The sequence below is a fragment of the Esox lucius genome, chromosome 17 (assembly GCF_011004845.1).
Source record: "Esox lucius isolate fEsoLuc1 chromosome 17, fEsoLuc1.pri, whole genome shotgun sequence".
NCBI classification, from domain to species: Eukaryota; Metazoa; Chordata; class Actinopteri; order Esociformes; family Esocidae; genus Esox; species Esox lucius.
The window spans coordinates 42,452,260-42,477,198 of record NC_047585.1 but is presented as its reverse complement, the minus strand read 5'-3'; the positions used below and the strand labels follow the sequence as shown (position 1 = coordinate 42,477,198).

General features: G+C 43.9%; 1 protein-coding gene across 1 annotated transcript; it reads right to left on the bottom strand.

Moving 5' to 3' along the window:
- Positions 1-305: 305 nt before the first annotated feature.
- On the bottom strand, positions 306-18,018 carry LOC105016678 (nuclear factor of activated T-cells, cytoplasmic 2). Its single transcript, XM_029114201.2, has 10 exons — positions 17,697-18,018; positions 13,838-14,750; positions 12,884-13,055; positions 9,271-9,473; positions 8,898-9,070; positions 8,503-8,643; positions 6,706-6,761; positions 4,977-5,109; positions 2,772-3,410; positions 306-1,028 (listed from the first exon to the last, which is right to left on the bottom strand). The coding sequence occupies exons 1-10, from the start codon at positions 17,824-17,826 to the stop codon at positions 904-906; spliced, it is 2,685 nt and encodes an 894-aa protein (XP_028970034.2). The 5' UTR covers positions 17,827-18,018; the 3' UTR covers positions 306-903.
- Between the last annotated feature and the right edge of the window lie 6,921 nt (positions 18,019-24,939).

Genomic DNA, 24,939 nt, shown 5'->3' with positions numbered 1-24,939 from the left:
GGACGTGACACCCATCAGTGCCGCTAAATGACCTAACCCGGGATGTAGTAGTCTAGCATGTCATTACTTTGGAAGTGGGGTTGGGGTATTTGTTTTCAGTTGGGGGGGTATTAAATATATTTTTTGACTAACAATATTTTATTCCAATCCATGATTCATACAGTCAGTCTATGGGTATTAGGACAGTGAACCTAATGATGTAGTTTGTTAAATCCAAAAATCACCCAAAGGGCCCATGGTTCAGCCCCCTTTCACTGTCATTCCTGCCTTGATGTTCATTCATGACTGAGCAAAGTGTGTGTCGTATAAAATGTTTCCTGTTTGTGTTTTTATTTAATTTTTCCTTTCTTTGTGTGCACAAAATCCTGATAAGCAGCATTATAATGACAGGCAGATAACATACAATCAAAGTATAAACCAAAATAGAAGCCTAAAATAAAAATACACTTTCCATCTATTCTAACAATCTTCTGATCTTCTAACCTTTCCTTCTGGAAATACAGAAATGTTCCTGAAGATGCTTACTTTTTCAAATTTAAAAGCATTTTGGACTACTGTTCTTTGAGGTCACATAGCCAGTAAACAAACACAGTCATACATGCTACAATAATTAAACCTTTAAAAAATAATAACATAACCCATGATCAAAACAGCATCAACACCAGACCTTTTATACCAAGATTCTTTTCCTAAGCTGTCATTTACATACATTTGGGACCTACTATAAAACTCGCTCCAGTGTGTTTTCTTAAAGCAGGGAGGAAAGGGGATGAATGACCCAGTAGGAAGCTGGGAGGACGACGAGGTGTCTGGGTGGGGAATAGAACCCGGGCTCTGGAGTTAACCTTGCCTACTCTGGTGATCTCTCAGTGACCGCAGAGGGCCACCCGTTAAACGTCTTCCTCACTGGTCGATGACATCATGGCCAAATGTTGAGCCTCGGTGGTTGTCGCCCGAGACATGAAATGTTTCCGGAACCTTCCTCTCCTTCCCGCGACCGGTCAGGTCACTCCTTATGATGTCATTCACTGGAAGACAACACAGGGGTGGGACAGTGGTCAGGACAGTGGACCTGTAGCACATACCTGATGTACTGCCAGTGGCCGTGACACTGGAGCTCCACAAGGGGTCATGCCAATGCCTGTCTCCAAGCAACCCCAGTGAGAGATCGTGTCTGCTTCAGGTAGTGTCTATATTTGGCCCTGCTTCCTGTTTGTGTATGACACGACTTCAAACGGAAACTTTTCTAGTGCATCCTTTTTAAAAGGGTGGTGTATTGAGAGTGTACAGCATGGGTTATCTACAAGCTGACACTGGATCCTAATGCTGTCATATTGCATTTACTTTTATTCTAATTTTATAGGACACAGTCTTACAATTTCAGGATCTTTGGAAGCTTGTTCCAAACAGAGAAGCTTTCTTCCCCTTTGTCAAGGCCTTAGACACAACCAACGAAACAGTAATGTGAAAGAAGCGATCGTTTTCCTTTGAACAATCTAGTTACCCAAGTTAAAAAAGAAGCTGTCCTAAGGTGGCCTCATAAATGAAAGAGCACCATTGATTTGAGCTCTCAAGGGTTATGATTAAGGGTGTTGGAAGTTTCTAACACTTGTCTGCACGCTGTGGTATAAAAAGGGTTACTCATCCGCCGAGAAACCACATTTTGTAGCAAAATAACACAATATAATGACGCTATGCTCATTCACACATCGTTTTTTGGGGGTTGCGGGGGTCTTTCAAATTTCACTTGTGAACAAATGATGGATGTGAGGTCACAGTGCAAATTTGTACAGTCACAGGAATATGGTTCACCGTGCGACACCTCACGCTTTGCCCGTGCGGTCAACGGGGACCAGGATTTGTTTCATCTTCAATCCAAAATGCTGGACCGCGGCAGACGCCGGCCTCCCTAAGAAGTTGACATCCGCAGCTCTATGTGATAATGGCCATGCTAGGGTATTTGTCTAGAGACAGACGACACAGTCTGGCTGCATTAACAGTGATTACAATAGACATATTGCCCTCTTTCTTTCATGGAACCACAAAGAGTATTTCTGGCGCTGATGTGTGGTGGTGATGGTGGTCAAGAGGAGGTACGAACAGACAGCCCGTAGTAACTCAGAACATGCTAGGGTCAGCTTGAGTCGGTCAACCGCTCACACGGCTCCAGATGGTTTTACATCTGTTCATGTTCATGGCCTGTATCTCTTTGTGATTAACCTGACGCAGGCTCAGGGAGGCAAACAAAGTAGTTTCCTCTTTTTTTACATGATTTCTTTTTAGTTTCTTTGAAGACACATGTAGATGTGTTATTTGTATCAGTACAGTCCAGTGTAGTCAACAAAATAACAGCAGGTATTCATATGCATTTCAGCTAACCTTCAGAATTTTAGTCATTTCTGTAATTCTAGATACTCAGTTTCATCATGCCGTTTAAAGTTTCACTCAGGTCATGTGATCACCCCACTGATCCTGTACCAATGTCCTCCAAAATCTCAGCTTCTCTGAAAGTGACCTCATCCTGTCTCAGACATATCACCGCCAATCACAGTCCCGATACAAATGTGGTCTGGGTGCACAGCAGGTTGTTAGGGGCGGGGCATGCACTGATAGGTCAGAATCAGACGTCTCAGCCGGAGAGAGATTCAGGACGGATCGCCACACTCTTGCAGAGCACCTTTAAATAGCCAGCGCGACTGTCACGGAGGCATTGCAAAGCAGACCTCCGCTGCGTCTTTGATATTAACAGTCAAGGGTTCTAATGTACTCACCGTCATCCAGGTAGGCTTGGCTGAGTTTTTCCTGCTTGACTGTCAGGGTCCCTGCAGGGACCAGCCCGCTCTGGGGGTGGATCTGGCTGTGCCGCACCAGCGGTGGTGGAGACCGCCCCGAGCCCATCATCGGCGCAAAGCCCTGGTTCCGGCCTTCAGAGAAATAGGACTCCGGCGTGGCGGCGACGACCTCCCATGATGGAGCGGCCCTGTGGCCACTGTCCTCTGTCGCGGCCGGTTGTTGGCTATGTGCCAGCGGGACGGACACGGCGGAGTAATGGTGTGTGTCGGTGTAGAACCTCTGAGACGGGGAACCTCCGTGGTCCACTGCTGGGAAATGGTGGTTCCGCTGGTGGCCTAGGTCTTCGTGCCGCACAGGACTGAAGCCCAGGCCTTTACCGGGATAGAACAGCAGAGGCTCCTGTCGACAGGCCGACGGTCGGACACGGAGGTCGTGGTGGCCGGCAGGCTGGCAGGGTGCCACCGGTGCCAGGCTTGTCATTACGTTGCCGTTGGGACTGAAGTGTCTGGAGTGGCCATGGTGCTCAGACTTTGCCGACGCCCCTAGGATCTGGGATACATCGTAGACCAGTTGGCCGCAGTGGAAGTCATCCACGGGTTCTGTTTTAATGTCCAGAGCTGGAAAGAACGGGAGATCGGAATTACGCGTTTTAAAGGTTGTGCACAAAATAACTTGAAGGGGTAGTTCAGCAAAATGGTGGCATTATGGGTAAAACGCCCACCTGGGAACTCATTTTCAGTCATCCATTTCCTGTGTTTTTAAAAAGTGCACAAGGCATCTTATTCTCTTTGGAGGGATTGCTTTCATTTTACTTGGCTCACACTTTTTTTCTCATTCACGTAATGGAAATGTTCATAATGAGCTGTCAAAGTCACCCTGGAAATGACTGAGATGGGCTGAATACATACAAAATAAATAATTTTGTTCTGTTAAAATGGTTCCAGATTAGATGCGCAAAATGAAAGCATCTTTGAAAAATCCACACTAATATAATAGTGACGTCATGTCTGATCGTGCAAACATTGTAACAGCTATAAACAGACTGTTAGAATCTCCAGCTGGCTGTTTGAGTTGGGATAATTATTTTGAACATAACAATAGCAGTTCTGGAGGGTTTCTACCCCGTTTCGCTCATTAATATTAATTTATTTTAGTATAGAGACAGACCCAGTGGGAATATACCAATGAGATGCATAATGTTCATGTGCAATAAAATTCAGTTGAAATCTGATGTATTTTGTGTAGCCCAAAAGTTTACAGAATTTTCATCCACTGTCCAGTTCCTGTGCATGTCTTTTTCAAAGGATGAGGGTTGCTAATTCTTAGATGAAGACAGGATAGAGAGCATGAACCAACTAACCCGATAGGGGATTGTAGGGGACTAGACTGACTCACCTGTTAGAGGGGTGTAAGGGACTAGACTGACTCACCTGTTAGAGGCGTGTAGGGGACTAGACTGACTCACCTGTTAGAGGGGTGTAGGGGACCACACTGACTCACCTGTTAGAGGGGTGTAGGGGACTACACTGACTCACCTGTTAGAGGGGTGTAAGGGACTAGACTGACTCACCTGTTAGAGGGGTGTAGGGGACTAGACTGACTCACCTGTTAGAGGGGTGTAGGGGACTAGACTGACTCACCTGTTAGAGGGGTGTAAGGGACTAGACTGACTCACCTGTTAGAGGGGTGTAGGGGACTAGACTGACTCACCTGTTAGAGGGGTGTATGAGACTGACTCACCTGTTAGAGGGGTGTAGGAGACTGACTCACCTGTTAGAGGGTGTATGGGACTAGACTGACTCACCTGTTAGAGGGGTGTATGAGACTGACTCACCTGTTAGAGGGTGTATGGGACTAGACTGACTCACCTGTTAGAGGGGTGTATGGGACTAGACTGACTCACCTGTTAGAGGGGTGTAGGGGACTAGACTGACTCACCTGTTAGAGGGGTGTAGGGGACTAGACTGACTCACCTGTTAGAGGGGTGTAAGGGACTAGACTGACTCACCTGTTAGAGGGGTGTAAGGGACTAGACTGACTCACCTGTTAGAGGGGTGTAGGGGACTAGACTGACTCACCTGTTAGAGGGGTGTAGGGGACTAGACTGACTCACCTGTTAGAGGGGTGTAAGGGACTAGACTGACTCACCTGTTAGAGGGGTGTATGGGACTAGACTGACTCACCTGTTAGAGGGGTGTAGGTAAAGTGCTGCATTTGACTGCGCTTCCTTCTTCCATTGATGACATAGAAGTTGACCTTAGCCGCATGAAAAATGGTGTGATCCCGATATGGAGGAACCTCCACAAACAGCATGCTCTACAAATGAGAGAATATTATGGTCATTGTGGCAATCAGTCATCTGTCAAAGAATCAGTGGGCGACCATGTTGACTCAAAGTTTATCTCCATCAGGCCTTGTCAAATCATAAAATTAATATATACATAAATACATTTTTTTAGGTGTTTATATGTTGTTTATGTCACGGCAAATCAAGTCTGAGAAGTTTAAGAAGAAACTGTTGAATACACTAGTACTAAGTTGTAACAAAACAAGATGATCAATTTAAGATACTTTGTCTGTATTGTTAGAAATCAGTCATTTTGTGCAGTGTTTGAAAAGAACCCTGCAGAGTTAATCCCAGGTCTGTATGAACCCAGCAGTGTTAATCCCAGGTCAGTGTGAACCCAGCAGTGTTAATCCCAGGTCAGTATGAACCCAGCAGTGTTAATCTCAGGTCAGTATGAACCCAGCAGTGTTAATCTCAGGTCAGTATGAACCCAGCAGTGTTAATCCCAGGTCAGTATGAACCCAGCAGTGTTAATCCCAGGTCAGTATGAACCCAGCCTTGTTAATCCCAGGTCAGTGTGAACCCAGCAGTGTTAATCCCAGGTCAGTATGAACCCAGCAGTGTTAATCCCAGGTCAGTATGAACCCAGCAGTGTTAATCCCAGGTCAGTATGAACCCAGCAGTGTTAATCCCAGGTCAGTGTGAACCCAGCAGTGTTAATCCCAGGTCAGTATGAACCCAGCCGTGTTAATCCCAGGTCAGTATGAACCCAGCAGTGTTAATCCCAGGTCTGTATGAACCCAGCAGTGTTAATCCCAGATCAGTGTGAACCCAGCAGTGTTAATCCCAGGTCAGTATGAACCCAGCAGTGTTAATCCCAGGTCAGTGTGAACCCAGCAGTGTTAATCCCAGGTCAGTGTGAACCCAGCAGTGTTAATCCCAGGTCAGTATGAACCCAGCAGTGTTAATCCCAGGTCAGTATGAACCCAGCAGTGTTAATCTCAGGTCAGTATGAACCCAGCAGTGTTAATCTCAGGTCAGTATGAACCCAGCAGTGTTAATCCCAGGTCAGTATGAACCCAGCAGTGTTAATCCCAGGTCAGTATGAACCCAGCCTTGTTAATCCCAGGTCAGTGTGAACCCAGCAGTGTTAATCCCAGGTCAGTATGAACCCAGCAGTGTTAATCCCAGGTCAGTATGAACCCAGCAGTGTTAATCCCAGGTCAGTGTGAACCCAGCAGTGTTAATCCCAGGTCAGTATGAACCCAGCAGTGTTAATCCCAGGTCAGTATGAACCCAGCCGTGTTAATCCCAGATCAGTGTGAACCCGGCAGTGTTAATCCCAGGTCAGTGTGAACCCAGCAGTGTTAATCCCAGGTCAGTGTGAACCCAGCAGTGTTAATCCCAGGTCAGTGTGAACCCAGCAGTGTTAATCCCAGGTCAGTATGAACCCAGCAGTGTTAATCTCAGGTCAGTGTGAACCCAGCAGTGTTAATCCCAGGTCAGTGTGAACCCAGCAGTGTTAATCCCAGGTCAGTGTGAACCCAGCAGTGTTAATCCCAGGCCAGTATGAACCCAGCAGTGTTAATCCCAGGTCTCAGAGGGGTGATCAGATGAACACTTACAGACTGGCTCTTTCCTCTGTCCACCATGGCCTCGGACTCCCAGATCTGCTGCCCATCTGAAAGAAACACAATGAACCTTCATCAAGAGGTTGATACACACAAACCCTAAAATACGCAGAGAAAGGAATGTATTGACGGAAAAGAACGATTTAGTGTTAACATAAGCGCCCCAAATATGTTATGTTAATATATGTGCCATAAAAGCGCTGGCTGGCGTATATACAGTGCAAATGGAACTAGTTTGGGGATCCTGCTAAAACTCTGAGGATGGTATGGCATGAAAAAAAACCCCAGTACAACATACTTCAAGAGAAGATGACGATGGCGGTGAGGTGAATGAAAACCCCCTCACCACCCCCATTGTGTTCTCCGAAATGGAAAAATACTGTAGGCAGTTTCAGTAAGAGTTCACCAAGATGTTCATCTCTGCCCCCTTAGATCACCAGCTCGACGTTTACCTTCTGCCAACTTTTACTGTATTCAGAAGCCCACGCTAAAGTAGTCTCTGCTGGGAGACGCTGTGTGTCTGTCTGACCACATCCTCTCACACCTAACCACATGTCAAACAACAGAGCCGTCTACAGGAGTCACCGCGGTGCCTGTGAGCAGGTTCTGCAGTCAGACCTCGTTGCCAAAAAGCCTCTGCGTTGACACACGTACGGGGGTGTCACAATCCTGCAGTGGAAATACAATTATGAAAATGAATCAGGCGCAGTGGGACCGTTTTTGTGTGACTTGGACATGGCTGGAATAACAACGTCTGCCTTGGCCATATGGGAATATGCAAACCAGAGGGGAATGCAAGTAAACAAATGCGTGTTTACAATCATATCTATGTTTGGGTATCAGTCACTCCGACTGAAGTGAAAACAGACAGCTTTGCATTATGTTGCCATGGCGAGGAACAGGACTGGCTTCGGGACCGGTGACATGCAGGAGGCGGGACACAAGACCTCTGATTAAAGAACATAAATCATGAACTAACAAAGACCAAAACCGAACAAAACAAAATTAAACCGAAAAAAGGTTGAACAAGGAAGCAAAATCGAAAAACAATGACAGAGATGCTGCAAGTGGGAAGAAGTCACTTAAATAGCAATAATAAGGACAATAAAGAGAAACAGGTGGCTGTTCTTTAAATGAGGGACAGAGCGGGTTGGCTCTCACGATACAAATATATGACGGTCAAAGACGACAACAAAAACCAAAGCAAACGTTCTGGCAATAATCTTCTTAGGACAAATGCTACCAAAAGTATGTATCAACTGTGGACTTTCCAACTTGCTTGCCTTGACATTTGATTGGAAGACTGGGAGTTTAATCCCTGGCAGAGCTACACCAAAGACTTATTATTGTGGGCCCGCGATCAGCAAATGCAACGGAAAACCTACTTCTCATTTACATCACAGCCCATATGGCATCGATGTGAATCAGAAACGTTTATTATAATGTCCAAATTGAGTGAAAGTTACATAAGCAAGATAATGTACCACTTAATGTAAGTCTTTATATATGACCATTCATGACGGTTGGTTTTAGATAAGAAATAAAATCTTAAATCAATTCATAAGAATTAATGTCTTAATATCATTGTGCATATACCCACTTTCATTAATCGTTGATGTTAGCATAACTTGGTTTATCGTCCTAATGCTACTATTTTCTAACCTAATTTTCTTCATTTACTTCTATCTGCCTTTTTGATAAAGCACCATAAGTATACTTCTACACGTGGCGTTTAACAAAGCACGTGTCATTTTATAAGATCTTGGTAGGTTCTGATTCTGAAGTCCTCACCTGCTGTCATTTCCGTGAACATCACCTTGGAATCGGAGGTGAAGTTCTGCCCAGTCAGGATCATCTGCTGCCCACCGAGGACCAAGCAGTGGTCTATGTCCTGGCGCTCCACAGTGGGAAGCTCGTGAGCCGACCTCTGGGCTGCGGAAACCACATTGGAATGCCATTAGGAGAACACTGGAACAGTGTCATGAGAACAATCAGAATGCAGTTAAGAGAAGGTTAAAATAACCATTGGAGAACATGGGTGCACATTCTGAGGGGACATATTGCACTTGAAAAGCAAAACAACTTCAATTTTGTTAAATGGCTCTGCATAGTACAATTATTACTATCAGTATTATAATGAACTATCTGTAGTTGTCGTACGGTCGCAGAAACAAAAGTTGACTTACAACACTCAATGGGAAGGGAGGCCACCTGAAGAGAGACAAACTGTCCATCGGCTTGGGGAATGTGAACCCGGAAAACCAGCCGGACACAGGTGTTCTTCCGTCCGATGTCCGTCTCGCCTGTCCTCAGCTCAATGTCTGCATTTCTTAGCTTTAGAATCCCGGCACAGTCGATCCTTTAGGGAAGGGATACAGAAGCTCTGAAAACATCTGGGTGTGTGTGTGTGTGTGCATGCATGTTAATTTGTTTGTGAATGTTTTTTTCTGTGTGTGTGTGTGATCATGTACATCTTTATGTGGCTGCATGGTAGTCTGTGTGTGTCTGTGTCCGATTGTCGTTATGTGTTTGCGTGTGTGTGTCTCTCTAATGGCTTACACTGCTCTCATGTTGTTCTTGGGTTCCAGCGGGATCTCCAGGACCTTGGTGCCGTTGACCATCCTCTCCTGGCTGGGGGTGGTGACTGTCTTCCCAGTGATGCGGTGCACCTGGTAGAAGGCATGGGGTTTGAGAAGCCTCTCGTCTGCCGTTCCGATGAACACCAGGAGAGCTAGAGGTGCTGTGCCTCGATACCCATGAAGCTGTCCAGGGAAACAAACAAACAAAAAAAGGTATACCGTTCATAGGAACACTATACTCTTAGTAGTGGTACATGTTGACAGGAGGAGTAGTGGTACATGTTGACAGGAGGAGTAGTGGTACATGTTGACAGGAGGAGTAGTGGTACATGTTGACAAGAGGAGTAGTGGTACATGTTGACAGGAGGAGTAGTGGTACATGTTGACAGGAGGAGTAGTGGTACATGTTGACAGGAGGAGTAGTGGTACATTTTGACAGGAGTATTAGTGGTACATGATGACAGGAGGAGTAGTGGTACATATTGACGGAGGAGTAGTGGTACATGTTGACAGGAGGAGTAGTGGTACATGTTGACAGGAGGAGTAGTGGTACATGTTGACAGGAGGAGTAGTGGTACATGATGACAGAAGGAGTAGTGGTACATGATGACAGGAGGAGTAGTGGTACATGTTGACAGGAGTATTAGTGGTACAGTACAGTATTTATTTTATTAATTTGAGGCAAACCTGAATCCAGACCGTAAATGGCATCAAATGTGGCATCTACAAACGTTTGACTCTCTATCATTGCTAAATGAATCCATAAAACTAAATTACATATATTATGTTATATGTTTCTGTACTGCAAAGAAAACTCTGGCATTCTCCAGCAGGAGTCTCTTCACATGCCAGAAAATAATCGTTGCTGACTCATTTTAATACCTTTCAATGGGTCTGTAATATGTAATCCACAGAGTATTCATTCTGCACACCTACTCGTCAAAGATGATCCGATTAAACAGTTTGGAGGGTGATAATCAATACATCAGCTCAGTAAATTTCCATAACAGGAGTCCTCTGCAATTTCTCAAGAAAACAGAGGGTAAACTACCTCCACAGACAGCACTGTTCTTCTCTGTTACATGATGTACATAATGAAGATAAATTACTTCTTAGGAAGGAAAATGGACACTTACTGGCTCTAATATATTCAGTGGTTTGAACTCTGGAAGGCGGCACGCCATGGTGTATCAAACCATATACCATCGCTATGACAACATTTGCATTTTCACTGTTCTAAGTGTGTTGGTGACCTGTTTACAAAAGCACCAAGTTACCCCTGCGGTTTGTAGTATATATGACAATATAACACAGCTAATCAGAATTACCATTAATCTCTAATACAGTATGTATTAGAGATTAATTAGAGATTAAAAAAGCGGTCAAATCTTTTATTAGAGATTAAAAAAGCGGTCAATTTATTTTCTACACAATGAAATACATTGAAAAGCCTTGTATATATCCTGTAAGGGCGAGCACAACCAAGGCTTTAATGAGGGCCTCCATCTTGGTTTCCAACTTTGGACACAAGTACAAAATAACTGCTGTATAAGCACTTTGTGAAAATGTCTAATGTAAAATGACAAAATTTAATTTAATTCACTGATTGATTGATGTGACTCTTCATTTCTTGCATAAGACTTGATTGGTTCCACTTCCACTGCAAAGACATTACTCATCTCTTCCTTCATCTTGTCCATGTGTCTGGAGTGGTTGTTTTACAAATAGTCTTTATAGGCTTTTAGTTAATCCTGTCATTCTTGAAGAGAGGATTATGTGCTATCAATAGTATTCTAACTGACACCAAATCATGAGTTCATACATTTTTGTCCTGCTGAGTAACCATTGAGCTGGAATAAACCATTAATATCTGATACTTCACCATTAGTTAATTATTTTGCGTCCCCATAAGTAAAGTAATGAATTACCCTACCTTAACAATCACTAGCTAATGACCCATTGGTAGCTCTAAACTATTTAGGACAGACAATTCACCATTAGTTAATATTATTATTATTTTTTTATATATATATCATTACCTAGCCTAACTTATTAATAATGTATTTAATATTTAGTTTACAGTTTATATTACTTAGCCTATTGTCCTTAGTCAACATGAACAAATTACAGTACACACTGTTAGTTCATGCATTTGTAGATCATTAATAAAACAAGGGTAATCATTGTGTTTGTCCATCATTTGTTCATGTTAACTACGGTGCTCGTCAATGGTATTTCATGTACCCTTATCAGAAAGTGTTTCCACTCTCCCTGATGATAACTGAGCTGCGTGTTTAAACAGTGTCTGACTGGGTGTACTGGGACCTGCGTCCCCACCCTGCTCACCAGGAGGCGCCGGTATTGTGGAGTCATGAGGGACCTGGAAGAACCACCCTCTCTGCGGATCCTACTATCCTACTACGAGAGCGAGCAGAGGCCCAAACCAAAAGACGTGAGGATGGACGCGTCTAGCTGGATAACTGTTGATGGGGATAGGTTTCTATCCTGCCGTTATCCACTAACATCCCGTTGCTATGACGTTGTCATCGACTCTGGGATGACGGTCCTACAGGGGTTTCGAATAATTCAGCTGAACTGCCCTCAGTGCTGTGGGTGGAGAGGTGTGCAGACACTTCCCGGAAGTTAACCAACGCCTACATGGATTAATCTGTATCGGTTGTATACCACACCACGTCGTGCCTTATTGCTGTAACAGCTGATGTTCAGTGGGTGTTCACGCCAGCTTGTTTTAGAAAATCGCCGCTTCATCAAAACAAACAGGGCTTAGTAAGTAAAGGTGTGTATAGAATTATTAGATTTTTCCAATCATTGTCCAAAAGATGCCCCCAAACCGTGGACTACGAGAACAGTATTCAATATGGATGGGAGTTAACCTCCATCAGGGGCTCCATTGCTTAATTTACAGCATGTGAGAGCACTTTCAAAATATCCCATGAGGCTCGGATCCCACAGTGTTTGGTACACTTATGCGGTCTGTAAAACATGGGCCAGCAAGCCTAAAACCAGTAGTAGCCGAGGCCAGAGTGTCAGGTACCGCAAGAGTCAAGTGAAACATATTTTTAAAATGTACATACATTTTTCAGTTCACCTGTCTTTTATTTAATCAGACTTTTATTCAGAAAGGCTGTAATCCAAAACATCGCATCAATCCTTCAAGCCAGAGACTTTCGCCTTCCTGCTGTCTACCTGCTTGGGGGGGGGGGGGGGGGGGGCGCAGCGGTGTAACAGTTCAGTTTTGCTTTCAGTTTCAGGGTTTTACGAGTACAATTATCTCAAAGACGCATTCATTTCAACCTCCCAGTTTGGGCTGGATATGTAATACACATATAACCAACTGGCATACCTCGGTTGACCAAAGTCTTGTGCTAAAGCGAGTGGTTTTGATAACATGGGGCACATATCTGCACACACATGCCGCAGTACGCCCCCTTAAAACAAGTGCTTTATAATCCTGGGCGATACTGAACTGGCTAATAGTGGCACCTCAGAAGCTCAGCAATCGTCACACAATTTACCATTTACAATTGGTGTCCAAAACCAGGAACACACACACACACACACCCAGCCAGTACCTGGACCACAGTGTGTCCCCCATTGGGAGCTTTCACGGCCCCTCTGCTGCCCTCGGTCTCATAGTGGGCCCGGTGGTGTTGCTTGGGTTGCTGCTCCAGACAGAGTGCATACTGGTCGTAGTGACTGGGTAGGTTGCCCTCCAGCGGGGGCAGAGATGGCACAGACATGCCACTGATGGGGGGGGTTGGGGGTGAGAGAGATAAAGATGAGTAAGTCAGAGAAAGTGGGGGGGGCAATGACATGGGGGGGCGACATGAGAGAGAGCAAAGGAAAAAAAGAATGTGAGAAAATTGAGAGGAAGGAAGAGAAAAAATAAGAGCAGATACAGGAATACAGGGAGTGGGGGAGAATTAGAGATAGGGAGGAATACAGGGAGTGGGGGAGAATTAGAGATAGGGAGGAATACAGGGAGTGGGGCAGAATTAGAGATAGGGGGGGATACAGGGAGTGGTGGAGAATTAGAGATAGGGAGGAATACAGGGAGTGGGGCAGAATTAGAGATAGGGAGGGATACAGGGAGTGGGGCAAAATTAGAGATAGGGAGGGATACAGGGAGTGGGGGAGAATTAGAGATAGGGAGGGATACAGGGAGTGGGGGAGAATTAGAGATAGGGAGGGATACAGGGAGTGGGGCAGAATTAGAGATAGGGAGGGGTACAGGGAGTGGGGGAGAATTAGAGATAGGGAGGGATACAGGGGTGGGGCAGAATTAGAGATAGGGAGGGATACAGGGGTGGGACAGAATTAGAGATAGGGAGGGATACAAGGAGAGGGGGAGAATTAGAGATAGGGAGGGATACAGGGAGTGGGGGAGAATTTGGGATTGGGGAGATACAGGGAGTGGGACAGGAAGTGAGGGGGAAATAGTTTTTACATGTTTTTTACGTCTGTAACACAAAAAAACGCCCATCACAACAGATTCACATGTCATTACTTGTTTTTGCATGTTATACCTAAAGGCTCCTGGAGCTGGTGGAGCCGGCCAGACGGCTGTAGGGAGGATGTAGAAGGCTCGGCCTCTCCTCCCCAGCTCCGGAGGGTACACCCAGCCACCCTCCTGGATCTCACCGTGGCCCTCCACACTGGGCCGGACCATCTTGGAGGGGGCGGCCCTGGGCAGGCTGGAGCTGAGGCTGTTCAGCACCTCTTCCAGGCTGGGCGCCTCCTGCGGGACGTTAATCTGGGCTTCCGCTTCCGATTGGTGGGGCAAAGGGCTTGCGCTCCGTGAGCGCTGCTGCTGCTGTCGGTGGACATTGCTTCCCAGGCCGGGGCCACTGCACTGGTCGTAGGTGCGTTTGCCCTGGGGAGAGGCGGACCGAGCGCGGGGGTGGGCATTGGGGGGACAGGAGCGCGGCCTCTGGGGCACGAGGAACGTCTCCTCCGTGATGCTGTTGCGAGGAGAGGTGCCGGGCGAGGAGTGGGTGGAGTACGGGTGGATGCCTTTGAGGCCCGAGAGGAGGTCCACCGCTGGGTCCAAGCCCGTCGCCCCCTCACCACCGCTGGGTGATACACACGGCGAAGCCCAGGGCTCGGACAGCCAGCCCGTGGAGGAGTTACTGCTAGCAGGGCTCAGGCACGATGGCTCTCGGTAGGCCGTGTTTTCATAGCCAGGCACAGTCAGGGCCATGGATCTGGGGCCGGCGTCCAGGGGCAGACTTTGGTGCAGGTCCCCGGATGGGGTGATCTCAATCCTGGGGCTGGGGAATGGAGTGTCACCCGGCCTGGGCCCAGGAAGGCAGTCGTCGATGGACCCGTGGTAGTAGGTCTGGCTGGAAGATGCCGGGTGGCCGTGGGAGCTGAGGTCGTAGGGGGGGGGCATCGTGGATAGAGGGTTGCGGTCTTCATGAGGGGAAACCCCGCTGTTGTCTGATTCAAATATCACAAAACAAATATACTCAATGGTAAAGCATTGTTATATGCCACACTGCATAATTGCAATGGTTAAAAGGTAATATAATATTTTTATTTGTTGTTACCAAAACAGGCATATAAAAAATAAGTACACCACCTGCAAAGTCTAGTTTTTTATATGTTTGGATGCAAGGATATTTGACCTAAATTCTAACCAGATAAACCATGTTAATAGAAGTCCCTAAGAACCCCAGGGTAACATCAAAGGATCTGCAGATCTGACTTGCCACAATCAATGCTGAAATGTTTGAGTATACTGTGGGGAGAACAAGTATTTGATACACTGCCGATTTTGCAGGTTTTCCTACTTACAAAGCATGTAGAGCTCTGTAATTTTTATCATAGGTACACTTCAACTGTGAGAGACAGAATCTAAAACAAAATCACATTGTATGATTTTTTTATAATTAATTTGCATTTTATTGCATGACATAAGTATTTGATCACCTACCAACCAGTAAGAATTCCGGCTCTCACAGTTTTTCTTTAAGAAGCCCTCCTGTTCTCCACTCATTACCTGTATTAACTGCACCTGTTTGAACTCGTTACCTGTATAAAAGACACCTGTCCACACACTCAATCAAACAGACTCCAACCTCTCCACAATGGCCAAGACCAGAGAGCTGTGTAAGGACATCAGGGATACAATTGTAGACCTACACAAGGCTGGGATGGGCTACAGGACAATAGGCAAGCAGCTTGGTGAGAAGGCAACAACTGTTGGCACAATTATTAGAAAATAGAAGAAGTTCAAGATGACGGTCAATCTCCCTCAGTCTGGGGCTCCATGCAAGATCTCACATCGTGGGGCATCAATGATCATGAGGAAGGAAAGGGATCAGCCCAGAACTACATGGCAGGACCTGGTCAATGACCTGAAGAAAGCTGGGACCACAGTCTCAAAGAAAACCATTAGTAATCATGGATTAAAATCCTGCAGCGCACGCAAGGACCCCCTGCTCAAGCCAGCGCATGTCCAGGCCCATCTGAAGTATGCCAATGACCATCTGGATGATCCAGAGGAGGAATGGGAGAAGGTCTGAAGAGACAAAAATATAGTTTTTTGGTCTAAACTCCACTCGCCGTGTTTGGAGGAAGAAGAAGGTTGAGCACAACCCCAAGAACACCATCCCAACCGTGAAGCATGGAGGTGGTAACATCATTCTTTGGGGATTCTTTTCTGCAAAGGGGACAGGACGACTGCACCGTATTGAGGGGAGGATGGATGGGACCATGTATCGCGAGATCTTGGCCAACAACCTCCTTCCCTCAGTAAGAACATTGAAGATGGGTCGTGGCTGGGTCTTCCAGCATGACAACGACCCGAAACACACAGCCAGGGCAACTAAGGAGTGGCTCAGTAAGAAGCATCTCAAGAGTGGCCTAGCCAGTCTCCAGACCTGAACCCAATAGAAAATCTTTGGAGGAGTGGGCCAAAATCCCTGCTGTAGTGTGTGCAAACTTGGTCAAGAACTACAGGAAACGTGTGATCTCTGTAATAGCAAACAAAGGTTTCTGTACCAAATATTAAGTTCTGCTTTTCTGATGTATCAAATACTTATGTCATGCAATAAAATGCAAATTAATAACTTACAAATCATACAATGTGATTTTCAGACTTCTACATGCTTTGTAAGTGGGAATACCTGCAAAATCGGCAGTGTAATCAAATACTTGTTCCCCCCATTGTACTATCAGAAAGAGATTGGCATACATGGGAGATCAGGAAAGAAGAAGACACTGACGTTTGCCTGTGGCTGAAGACCAAAACTATTGGAGCAATGTGCTCTGGACAGATGAGTCAACGTGGGGCTGTTTTCTAAAAACAAGGCACTGCCTTTGAACAGAAGAACCTCATACAAACTGTAAAGCATAGAGACTGTGGCATTATGGTCAGGGGCTACTTTGCTGTCTCAAGGCCTGGCCAGCTTGTAATCTTTGTGTCAACCATTAAATCAAAAAGAGAATTATTGAGTAGAAGGTGAAGTTATACATTAAAACGCTGAAGCTGAACCAAACCAATGATTTGGACAATGATCCAAATCACGCAAGCAAAATTACAAAATAATGTTGTAAAAAGGAAGTACTGCCAGAGTCCAGCCCAGATCTCAATACTATTGAAATTCAGTGAGTGTACTTGAAGCCAAAGTGGCCATTACCAGGTTTTGAAGTTTTTCTGGCACTATAAACATTATTTCTGTAGATTTTATTATGAATAAATAAGTATCTGTTCAATTATGTTACTTTTATCTGTCAAAAGTTTTGATGTGAAGATTACATTTGCATATGTCTCAATATGTAAGAAAAAATGTCCAGTGGATGTACTTACTTTTCACATGACTACATATGCGTAAACACATGAGGCAATTGTTAGCGTGGTCTACAATGTCATGTGCAGGCGGCTTAGATACACTCCACTGAATTTTACATTACAGGGAGTGGAATGTATAAACTATAAGGATTGGACACCAAGCAAAGCGATTAGAGTCCCATAATAGGCAATTAATAGCAATAAAAATAAAGGAATCCATAACATAACAACGTTTAACGCACAGTAGGAATGAAGGGTCGTACAACATGAGCATTTGAAAGCCGAATCGACTAAACCAAACTGTAGAGGATACTCAGTTCAAAGCAATGCGTATATGTCTATATCACTAACCAGCAAGAGCTATTCAATATTCTATATCACATTTTGTTTTTATGTCCGCCTTTTTTCGGCTCGTGTAACATAGCCTACAAAATATTATTTCCTGATGATACTTTTGTAAATCCTGACCAGAAAAACTAAGTTTCAACTTAAACATGAATGCTTTCAAGACGATAAAAACATTTGGCCAACATATTCATTTCCCTTGACAGTAATTCAGGAATCCAATAAAAGCACTTTGCGTTTTTCACCTTTATTCACGTGAAAGTCGTTGTATAGAAACAGGTAGGAAAAGTCCAACTCCTCTTGTCCGTTATCTTGAACGAGACCTTCCTCGAGCTCCAAAGAATGTGGGTCTTTCTCTTCGTAAATGGAAGTCATAGTTGTATTAAGCACATCAATTAAATTAAAGAAGAAAATAAAAAAGAACTGTTTAATTAAACGTATATTGCTTTCTGTCAACCCAATTTCAACAAGTGAATTCTACTAGCCCAAATGAAAAATGACAGCAACACTACGAAAACTGGTTTCCTGGATATCTGATACACAGTTGCACTGTTAATGCGCGTGGTTGTGAAGCGACAGCCTACGTGATGTTGGGTAATTTCATATAAAATCTTGATATCTTTGGATGTAATTAATTAAACTGATCACGGACAATTCAACGGGAACAGAAATTGCCACCGCATTTTGCAGTTCTGTTGCAACAAAGATTCACTTCACTGAGTTTAGGCCTGTTCCCAGGACAAAAAGCAGCAGGCTATACAAGTGTGTTTTTTTGGAGACAATTATGTTGTACTTTATTATACTAAGTACAATTAAAATAGTATTTTAGTAATATATAGTAATACGTGTTTTTAAGTGGATCCTTATTTCATACTCTAGCATATTTATAATATATGATTAGAATCAGCATTTTAGTACAGTTGAAATATACTCTGGATCTAAAATCAATCAATCAAATATATTTATAAAGCCCTTTTTACAACAGCAGTTGTCACAAAGTGCTTTACAGAGACACCCGGCCTTAAACCCCAAGGAGCAAACAACAGTAGTGTTGGATTTAATCTATTTTAAATAAATTACGAATATATCCTCAGTAAAAAAAGAAAATCTGCTCAATATGTAATAAGTACACAGTTAGTTTGTGATAATTACATTTCAATGAATTTAAAAGTTTAAAAAAATCAGTACAAACCATTGTTACTGATGTTATTTCTGAGGTGGGTCGTAAAGAATAAAAAATATATTGCCTAAATCGGGTGACAGGGCGGAAGTGTTAGGGAACCCATGTGAACCCGTATTGTTGGCTATATGATAAAAAATGTTTTACATGGTCCTATGTTAAGTGGTAAATAATTAGATACGGTGTAAATACAACATCGGTCAGTAAATATGCAGTCTCGGAGTTTTGCAAATGACAAAAAAATAACTAAAATTCTGTCCTGGATGTTTGATGTTTTGTTTATATGCTGATAATCTATAAATATAATCTCAATCCTGCGTCATACAATCAAAGTGTGATGTGGGGTGCCTGGCACAGGTTTTGTCTCGACAGCGCCACTTTAAGAACTTAATTTTAAATGTATGCTTTCTCGTAGACCTAATGCAACCTATTGTTATTTCGAGGACCTACATCCGATTTCTTCTGATTCCAGGGTAGAAAAAAACTACCCTGAAATTGTATTCAGAATAGCGTCCATTACCACTAGGTTAAATGCATTTCATTTGCCTTTTCAATAATTAATTTACTGGCAATTTTAATAGCATTTACATTTTTATTACATGAACAACGTAATAAATGTACATTCCTGAATGCACATTATTTTATAAAATACAGAGCATTTTTATCAGCATAAGATTTTTTAAAGTTCTCTTTTATATTCTCTCTTTCTGACAGTACAATCAAATACATCACATGTTTTATGTGTGGTGAATCATTCAGTTAAATTATTTGACTTAACTTTATTTCTAATATCAATTTCTTTTAAATGCAGTACACTAGTGATCCACTTGGTGGCGCCCACACACAGCATCCAGAAACGAGCTGAATCGGTTACATGTAGGAAGGGCTGATTTTCTTTTCAAATGCAGACGTAGTAAACTGAGACAGGAACCTATGAAGAATTTCCGTGTAGCTAATCTCTTGATATAGATTTATCTAAGAAGGTCTATTTGACCATCATTCTGATTAATGCCTTGCATGGGCTACAGAAAGCCCCACTGCCCTGTACACTGTATAGGGCACAATTACTGTAAATTCAGGACACTTGAAAAGGTACAATCACCTTTGACATTTTCATCTCAGTGATTCAAAACAGCCATTTGTCAGTATGTGGCCCAATACCCAATACTGCTGGGCTCCAGTTCTGCCCCATTGGTGTGTTGCCTTAAAGAGCAGTGGCCCCTCTTTAATTCTCTACCCAACCATTTGCTACATTGGCATCAGACATCAGATGTTGATTTTGGGGCCAGCAGAATGCACATTCCAGGTTGCCTTCCCAGTCAGAAAGTTTAGTGATCCTCACTATATGAACCACCTCATCATTTATTGATGTGTTGCGTTGGTGGGTGTTTGACGTTTTGTGGTGGGTGTTTGATGTGTTGCGTTGGTGGGTGTTTAATGTGTTTTGGTGGGGGTTTGATGTGTTGCGGTGTTGGGTGTTTGATGTGTTGCGTTGGTGGGTGTTTGATGTGTTGTGGTGGGTGTTTGATGTGTTGTGGTGGGTGTTTGATGTGTTGCGTTGGTGGGTGTTTGACGTGTTGTGGTGGGTGTTTTATGTGTTGTGGTGGGTGTTTGATGTGTTGTGGTGGGTGTTTGATGTGTTGTGGTGGGTGTTTGATGTGTTGCGGTGGTGGGTGTTTGATGTGTTGTGGTGGGTGTTTGATGTGTTGTGGTGGGTGTTTGATGTGTTGCGGTGGTGGGTGTTTGATGTGTTGTGGTGGGTGTTTGATGTGTTGTGGTGGGTGTTTGATGTGTTGTGGTGGGTGTTTGATGTGTTGTGGTGGGTGTTTGATGTGTTGCGGTGGTGGGTGTTTGATGTGTTGTGGTGGGTGTTTTATGTGTTGTGGTGGGTGTTTGATGTGTTGTGGTGGGTGTTTGATGTGTTGTGGTGGGTGTTTGATGTGTTGCGGTGGTGGGTGTTTGATGTGTTGTGGTGGGTGTTTGATGTTTTGCGGTGGGTGTTTGATGTGTTGTGGTGGGTGTTTGATGTGTTGCGGTGGTGGGTGTTTGATGTGTTGTGGTGGGTGTTTGATGTGTTGTGGTGGGTGTTTGATGTGTTGTTGTGGGTGTTTGATGTGTTGTGGTGGGTGTTTGATGTGTTGTGGTGGATGTTTGATGTGTTGTGGTGGATGTTTGACGTGTTGTGGTGGGTGTTTGATGTGTTGTGGAGGGTGTTTGATGTGTTGTGTTAGTGGATGTGTGATGTGTTGTGTTAGTGGATGTTTGACATGTTTTGTTGGTGAGTGTTTGATGTTTTGCGGTGAGTTTTTGCCTTTCACATTTCTCTTTCTCACAGTTCCATACAGTATTATGTAACATACTTATCTTTATTGTCGAGCATTTCTGTAGGTTACAGTGTAACCCACCAGCTTTTAAATACTCTGGTAGTATATTGAGAACATCCGTTGTGGGCCAGTAATTATATATTTTTTACAGTCTGTCAGTGATAAACTGACAGACTGTGGGACTTTCTTAACCAAACAAGTTAGAAAGGATTGTTTGGCACAGAAAATGACATATTTGCCATCAACCAAGCATAATTATCATTAACCTTACAGTAAGCTGATCTTATCAAGATGGCGAATCGAGATGTTAAAACTTAAATATGCCTCTCTGTGTTTGTTTTGCAGGTGTTTGTCGTTCCTGGTCGCAGTGGAATAACAAGTTTATGGATACAAAGTCTAAATATGCATGTCAGAGTCCATGCGTGGGGAGACCTTGAGGAACAGGTTCATGGAGAAATCGATAAGGTTGGAAAAATACAGTACGTGAAATAGGTTCAAAAGAGAGTGTTCTTGTTGTTGTGATTATGCAGCGTGCAATAAACCACATTGGTTACAACTCAAATGTGTTTGGAAAATGTTTTACATGTAGATGGTTAGTCACTCTGTCACAGATCAACTCCTGCATTGGAGTGTGGCCTGATGGTCATGGCATGGTCATGGGATGGTCATGGAATGGACATGGGATGGTCAAGGGATGGACATGGGATTATCAATGGATGGACATGGGATGGTCATGGGATGGACATGGGATTATCAATGGATGGACATGGGATGGTCATGGGATGGACAATGGATGGTCATGGGATGGATAATGTATGGTCATGGGGTGGTCATTGGATGGTCATGGGATGGTCAATGGATGGTCATGGGATGGACATGGGATGGTCAGTGGATGGTCATGGGATGGGCATGGGATGGGCATGGGATGGGCATGGGATGGACATGGAATGGTCATGGGATGGACATGGGATGGTCATTGGATGGACATGGAATGGTCATGGGATGGTCATGGGATGGTCAATGGATGGTAAATGGATAAAGTAAAGACCAACACTGATGTATTTATCGATCTGGTTTATTTCCCCATGATTTGAACTAGTCAGCTAAGCTTGCTAATGTTGTTAATAATAATTCAAATTTGCTTGCTAACATTGATAAGTTAAATACATTAGTTTAACAGCAGGTAGTGGTAGGGCAGTCCAAGACTGTGTCAGTTCATGAATAGAAGAGTTTTCCTCCCACCTGGATATCTGCCTTTCATCGTGGATGTACTGTACTCATGTTTCTTTTCTCTATTTCTCTATTTTATTTTTATTTGACTTTTTAATAAACTGAGATCATGATTTCTTATGCAAATCAGCCCTGTTTTACAGCAATTATATTAAAAACATGCAAATATAAAATACTAAATAAAATATAACATTTAAAATACACTTTAAAAGCTATTTTTGTACTGGACTCGCTTAAATGACTAGACAACATCAGGGAATGTTTTTAGTTAAAATGTATCAAACATTTTCCAAGTGTCTGAGATATTCCCCATTTAAACTTTGATATACTTCGTCTATCAGTTGGCATTGACTTGTAGTCTCTTTATACTTGCTTTAGACAGTTGCAGTACATCCCATCCACCATAACCCATTCCTTTTCCATGTGGACTAGCTAACACTTTTTCAGTCTCGTTTGGTAAGGGAAGGGAAAGTCATTGTTCAAAATGTTGTCTTTATTATTTTAGAGACACAGTGCCTTCAGGTTACTTTGCAAGACATTTCAGCATTATAGACAAAAGCAGTTCTCCCTAACTCTGGGTAAGCCTGCAATACGTTTAGGACTTGCCAGTCATCAGAATGTGTTTGATAACTTCAGTTTATTTTTGAGGTAAGAAAATCCAGAAGTTTCTACAGTGAAGCATAATATACAAACCATAACCAACCTTGTGTTAACTCTCTCGCAATATTAAGTGTAATTTGGTCTGTATTGTTAATTCACTTGCACATATTATTTATTTGTATTGACTCAATTTCAGTCGTATGCTGATCAACTTGGCAGCAGGCCTTGACAAACGGCATCTTCAGAGATATACACGATCCACAACAGTTTCAGGCATGTGGGGGAGAGATCATATTTTGGGCAGCAATTGAGGAGCTGCTGATGATCAAATTCTGATTATTGTGCACAGTGGAATTTAGTGTTTTTCATTTCAATAAATTACGTTACATTTCTAAAAACGTGTTTTTGCTTTGTCATTATGGGATCTTGTATGTAGATTGATTGCAATTTTTTAAAAATAAATTCTAGAATTATTCTATAACACAGCAAATTTTGGAGAATGGGATGGGGTCTGAATTCCCCATAACAATTACTTTATAGTTTATACTTTATAGACAATCACACTTATTTTTACTGTGTATTAGTTAATCTCAGACAATTGTTCCATATAAAAAATACTACAAACGCTCTTGATTAATTCAAAATGTCCTAAAATCCAGTGGCCTAACTGAATTTGTTCTATTCATTTTAGTAGTATATTTTGGAATGCGCCCATGTGAACATGACTTGTTCATGAAATGAGTGAAGGACTCGCTCATTTCCCAAGGCACACTGGGAATTGTAGTATACCACGGGCGACAGCAAGGCAGGGCCTTAAAATATTTGAGTCACCTTTGATGAGAACACAGCACTGGAGATGCACCTGGCACCCTCTCTTATCTGAACAGGGCACGGGGGGGGGTGAGGTGTTTTTACGGTGTGGGAGGAGGTCATGTGTCATCGTTACATCGACCCAAATGAGGACAGAGGCCTGTTCTGGGCGGTACCACAAAGGGACAGGGCACAAGATCACAGCTCTCCAGGCTGCTGCCGGTGAGGTCAAGCGGTGCATGTTTACGTGCTCACCCTCTCCCTCCCTCCCCCCTTCTCTTTCTCTCCCTCCCTCCCCCCTTCTCTTTCTCTCTCTCCCTCCCCTTTGCTGAAGGGTTGCTCGAGTTCAAAGCAAGGAACACAAGCGCCCTCGTGAACCCACCGCCCTCCGCACCACCTTGACAAAACACCGTACCACACCCCTCCCCGACCAAACTGTGCAAGTGGAGCGGAGGTGCCCTGAACCTGGCAAACCGACCGACCATAGGTCACGTTCGGGTCACGGAAATCCCAGTTTGATCTGAAAGAACGCGAATGCCGCCCTCTCGGCCACCGTTGCTGTACGGTCGCGGTCTTGGCTTCGGGCGACACTCTGGCACCAAAGCCAGACAGATGTTGTAACCAAAGTGTGCCGGGAATTTATGGAGCCGCAGGGGAGATAAACACACACAGAGGATTGCTGAAAACCTGGGGTTGGGGAAAAAGCCCCACGTGTGTGTGTGTCTGTGTGTGTGTGTGTGTGTGTGTGCGTGTTTATGCTTACTCATGTAAGCAAACTGACTGGCATGCCCAGGTCTGTGGGGCTGTAGGACAGTGGGGTGTGGGTGTTGTGGGTTCACTGCCTCTGCTCGTTTTAACTTTGTTTATTGTTCTTTCTGCGTTCCTTAGTGTGTCATGGGGGGGGGGGCTGGGGGGGGGGGCTGGGTGGTTACTACTGTGTTGCGCAGATTTTTATTCCTCTCCTACAATGAAACCTGAGAATGACACTGGACACGCCAATGTTTTTACTCAGAGAGAGAGAGACAGGATTGGTGCCCTGGCTGTATTTGGTCCGTTTGAGAAGTCCCTTTTGTGGCAGCTTTTTAATTTGACATCGTTATTAACCAAACACTGAGTAGGTTCTGGAAAGCGAGTCTCGAAAGAGCTTATTTCAGAATGTACCCCTGTCGTTCTAACAGTACACCGGTCGTCATAGCTCTGGGAGTGTTAGTGGGACTCTGAACTCTCTTCGGTTTGTTACAGATAAATGAGGTAAACAAACTTCCCAGCATGCAATAGGAAACTTCACTAACACCCAACGAGAGGATAGATCTCTGACATGGATGGTAACAGCGCGTCTGTCTG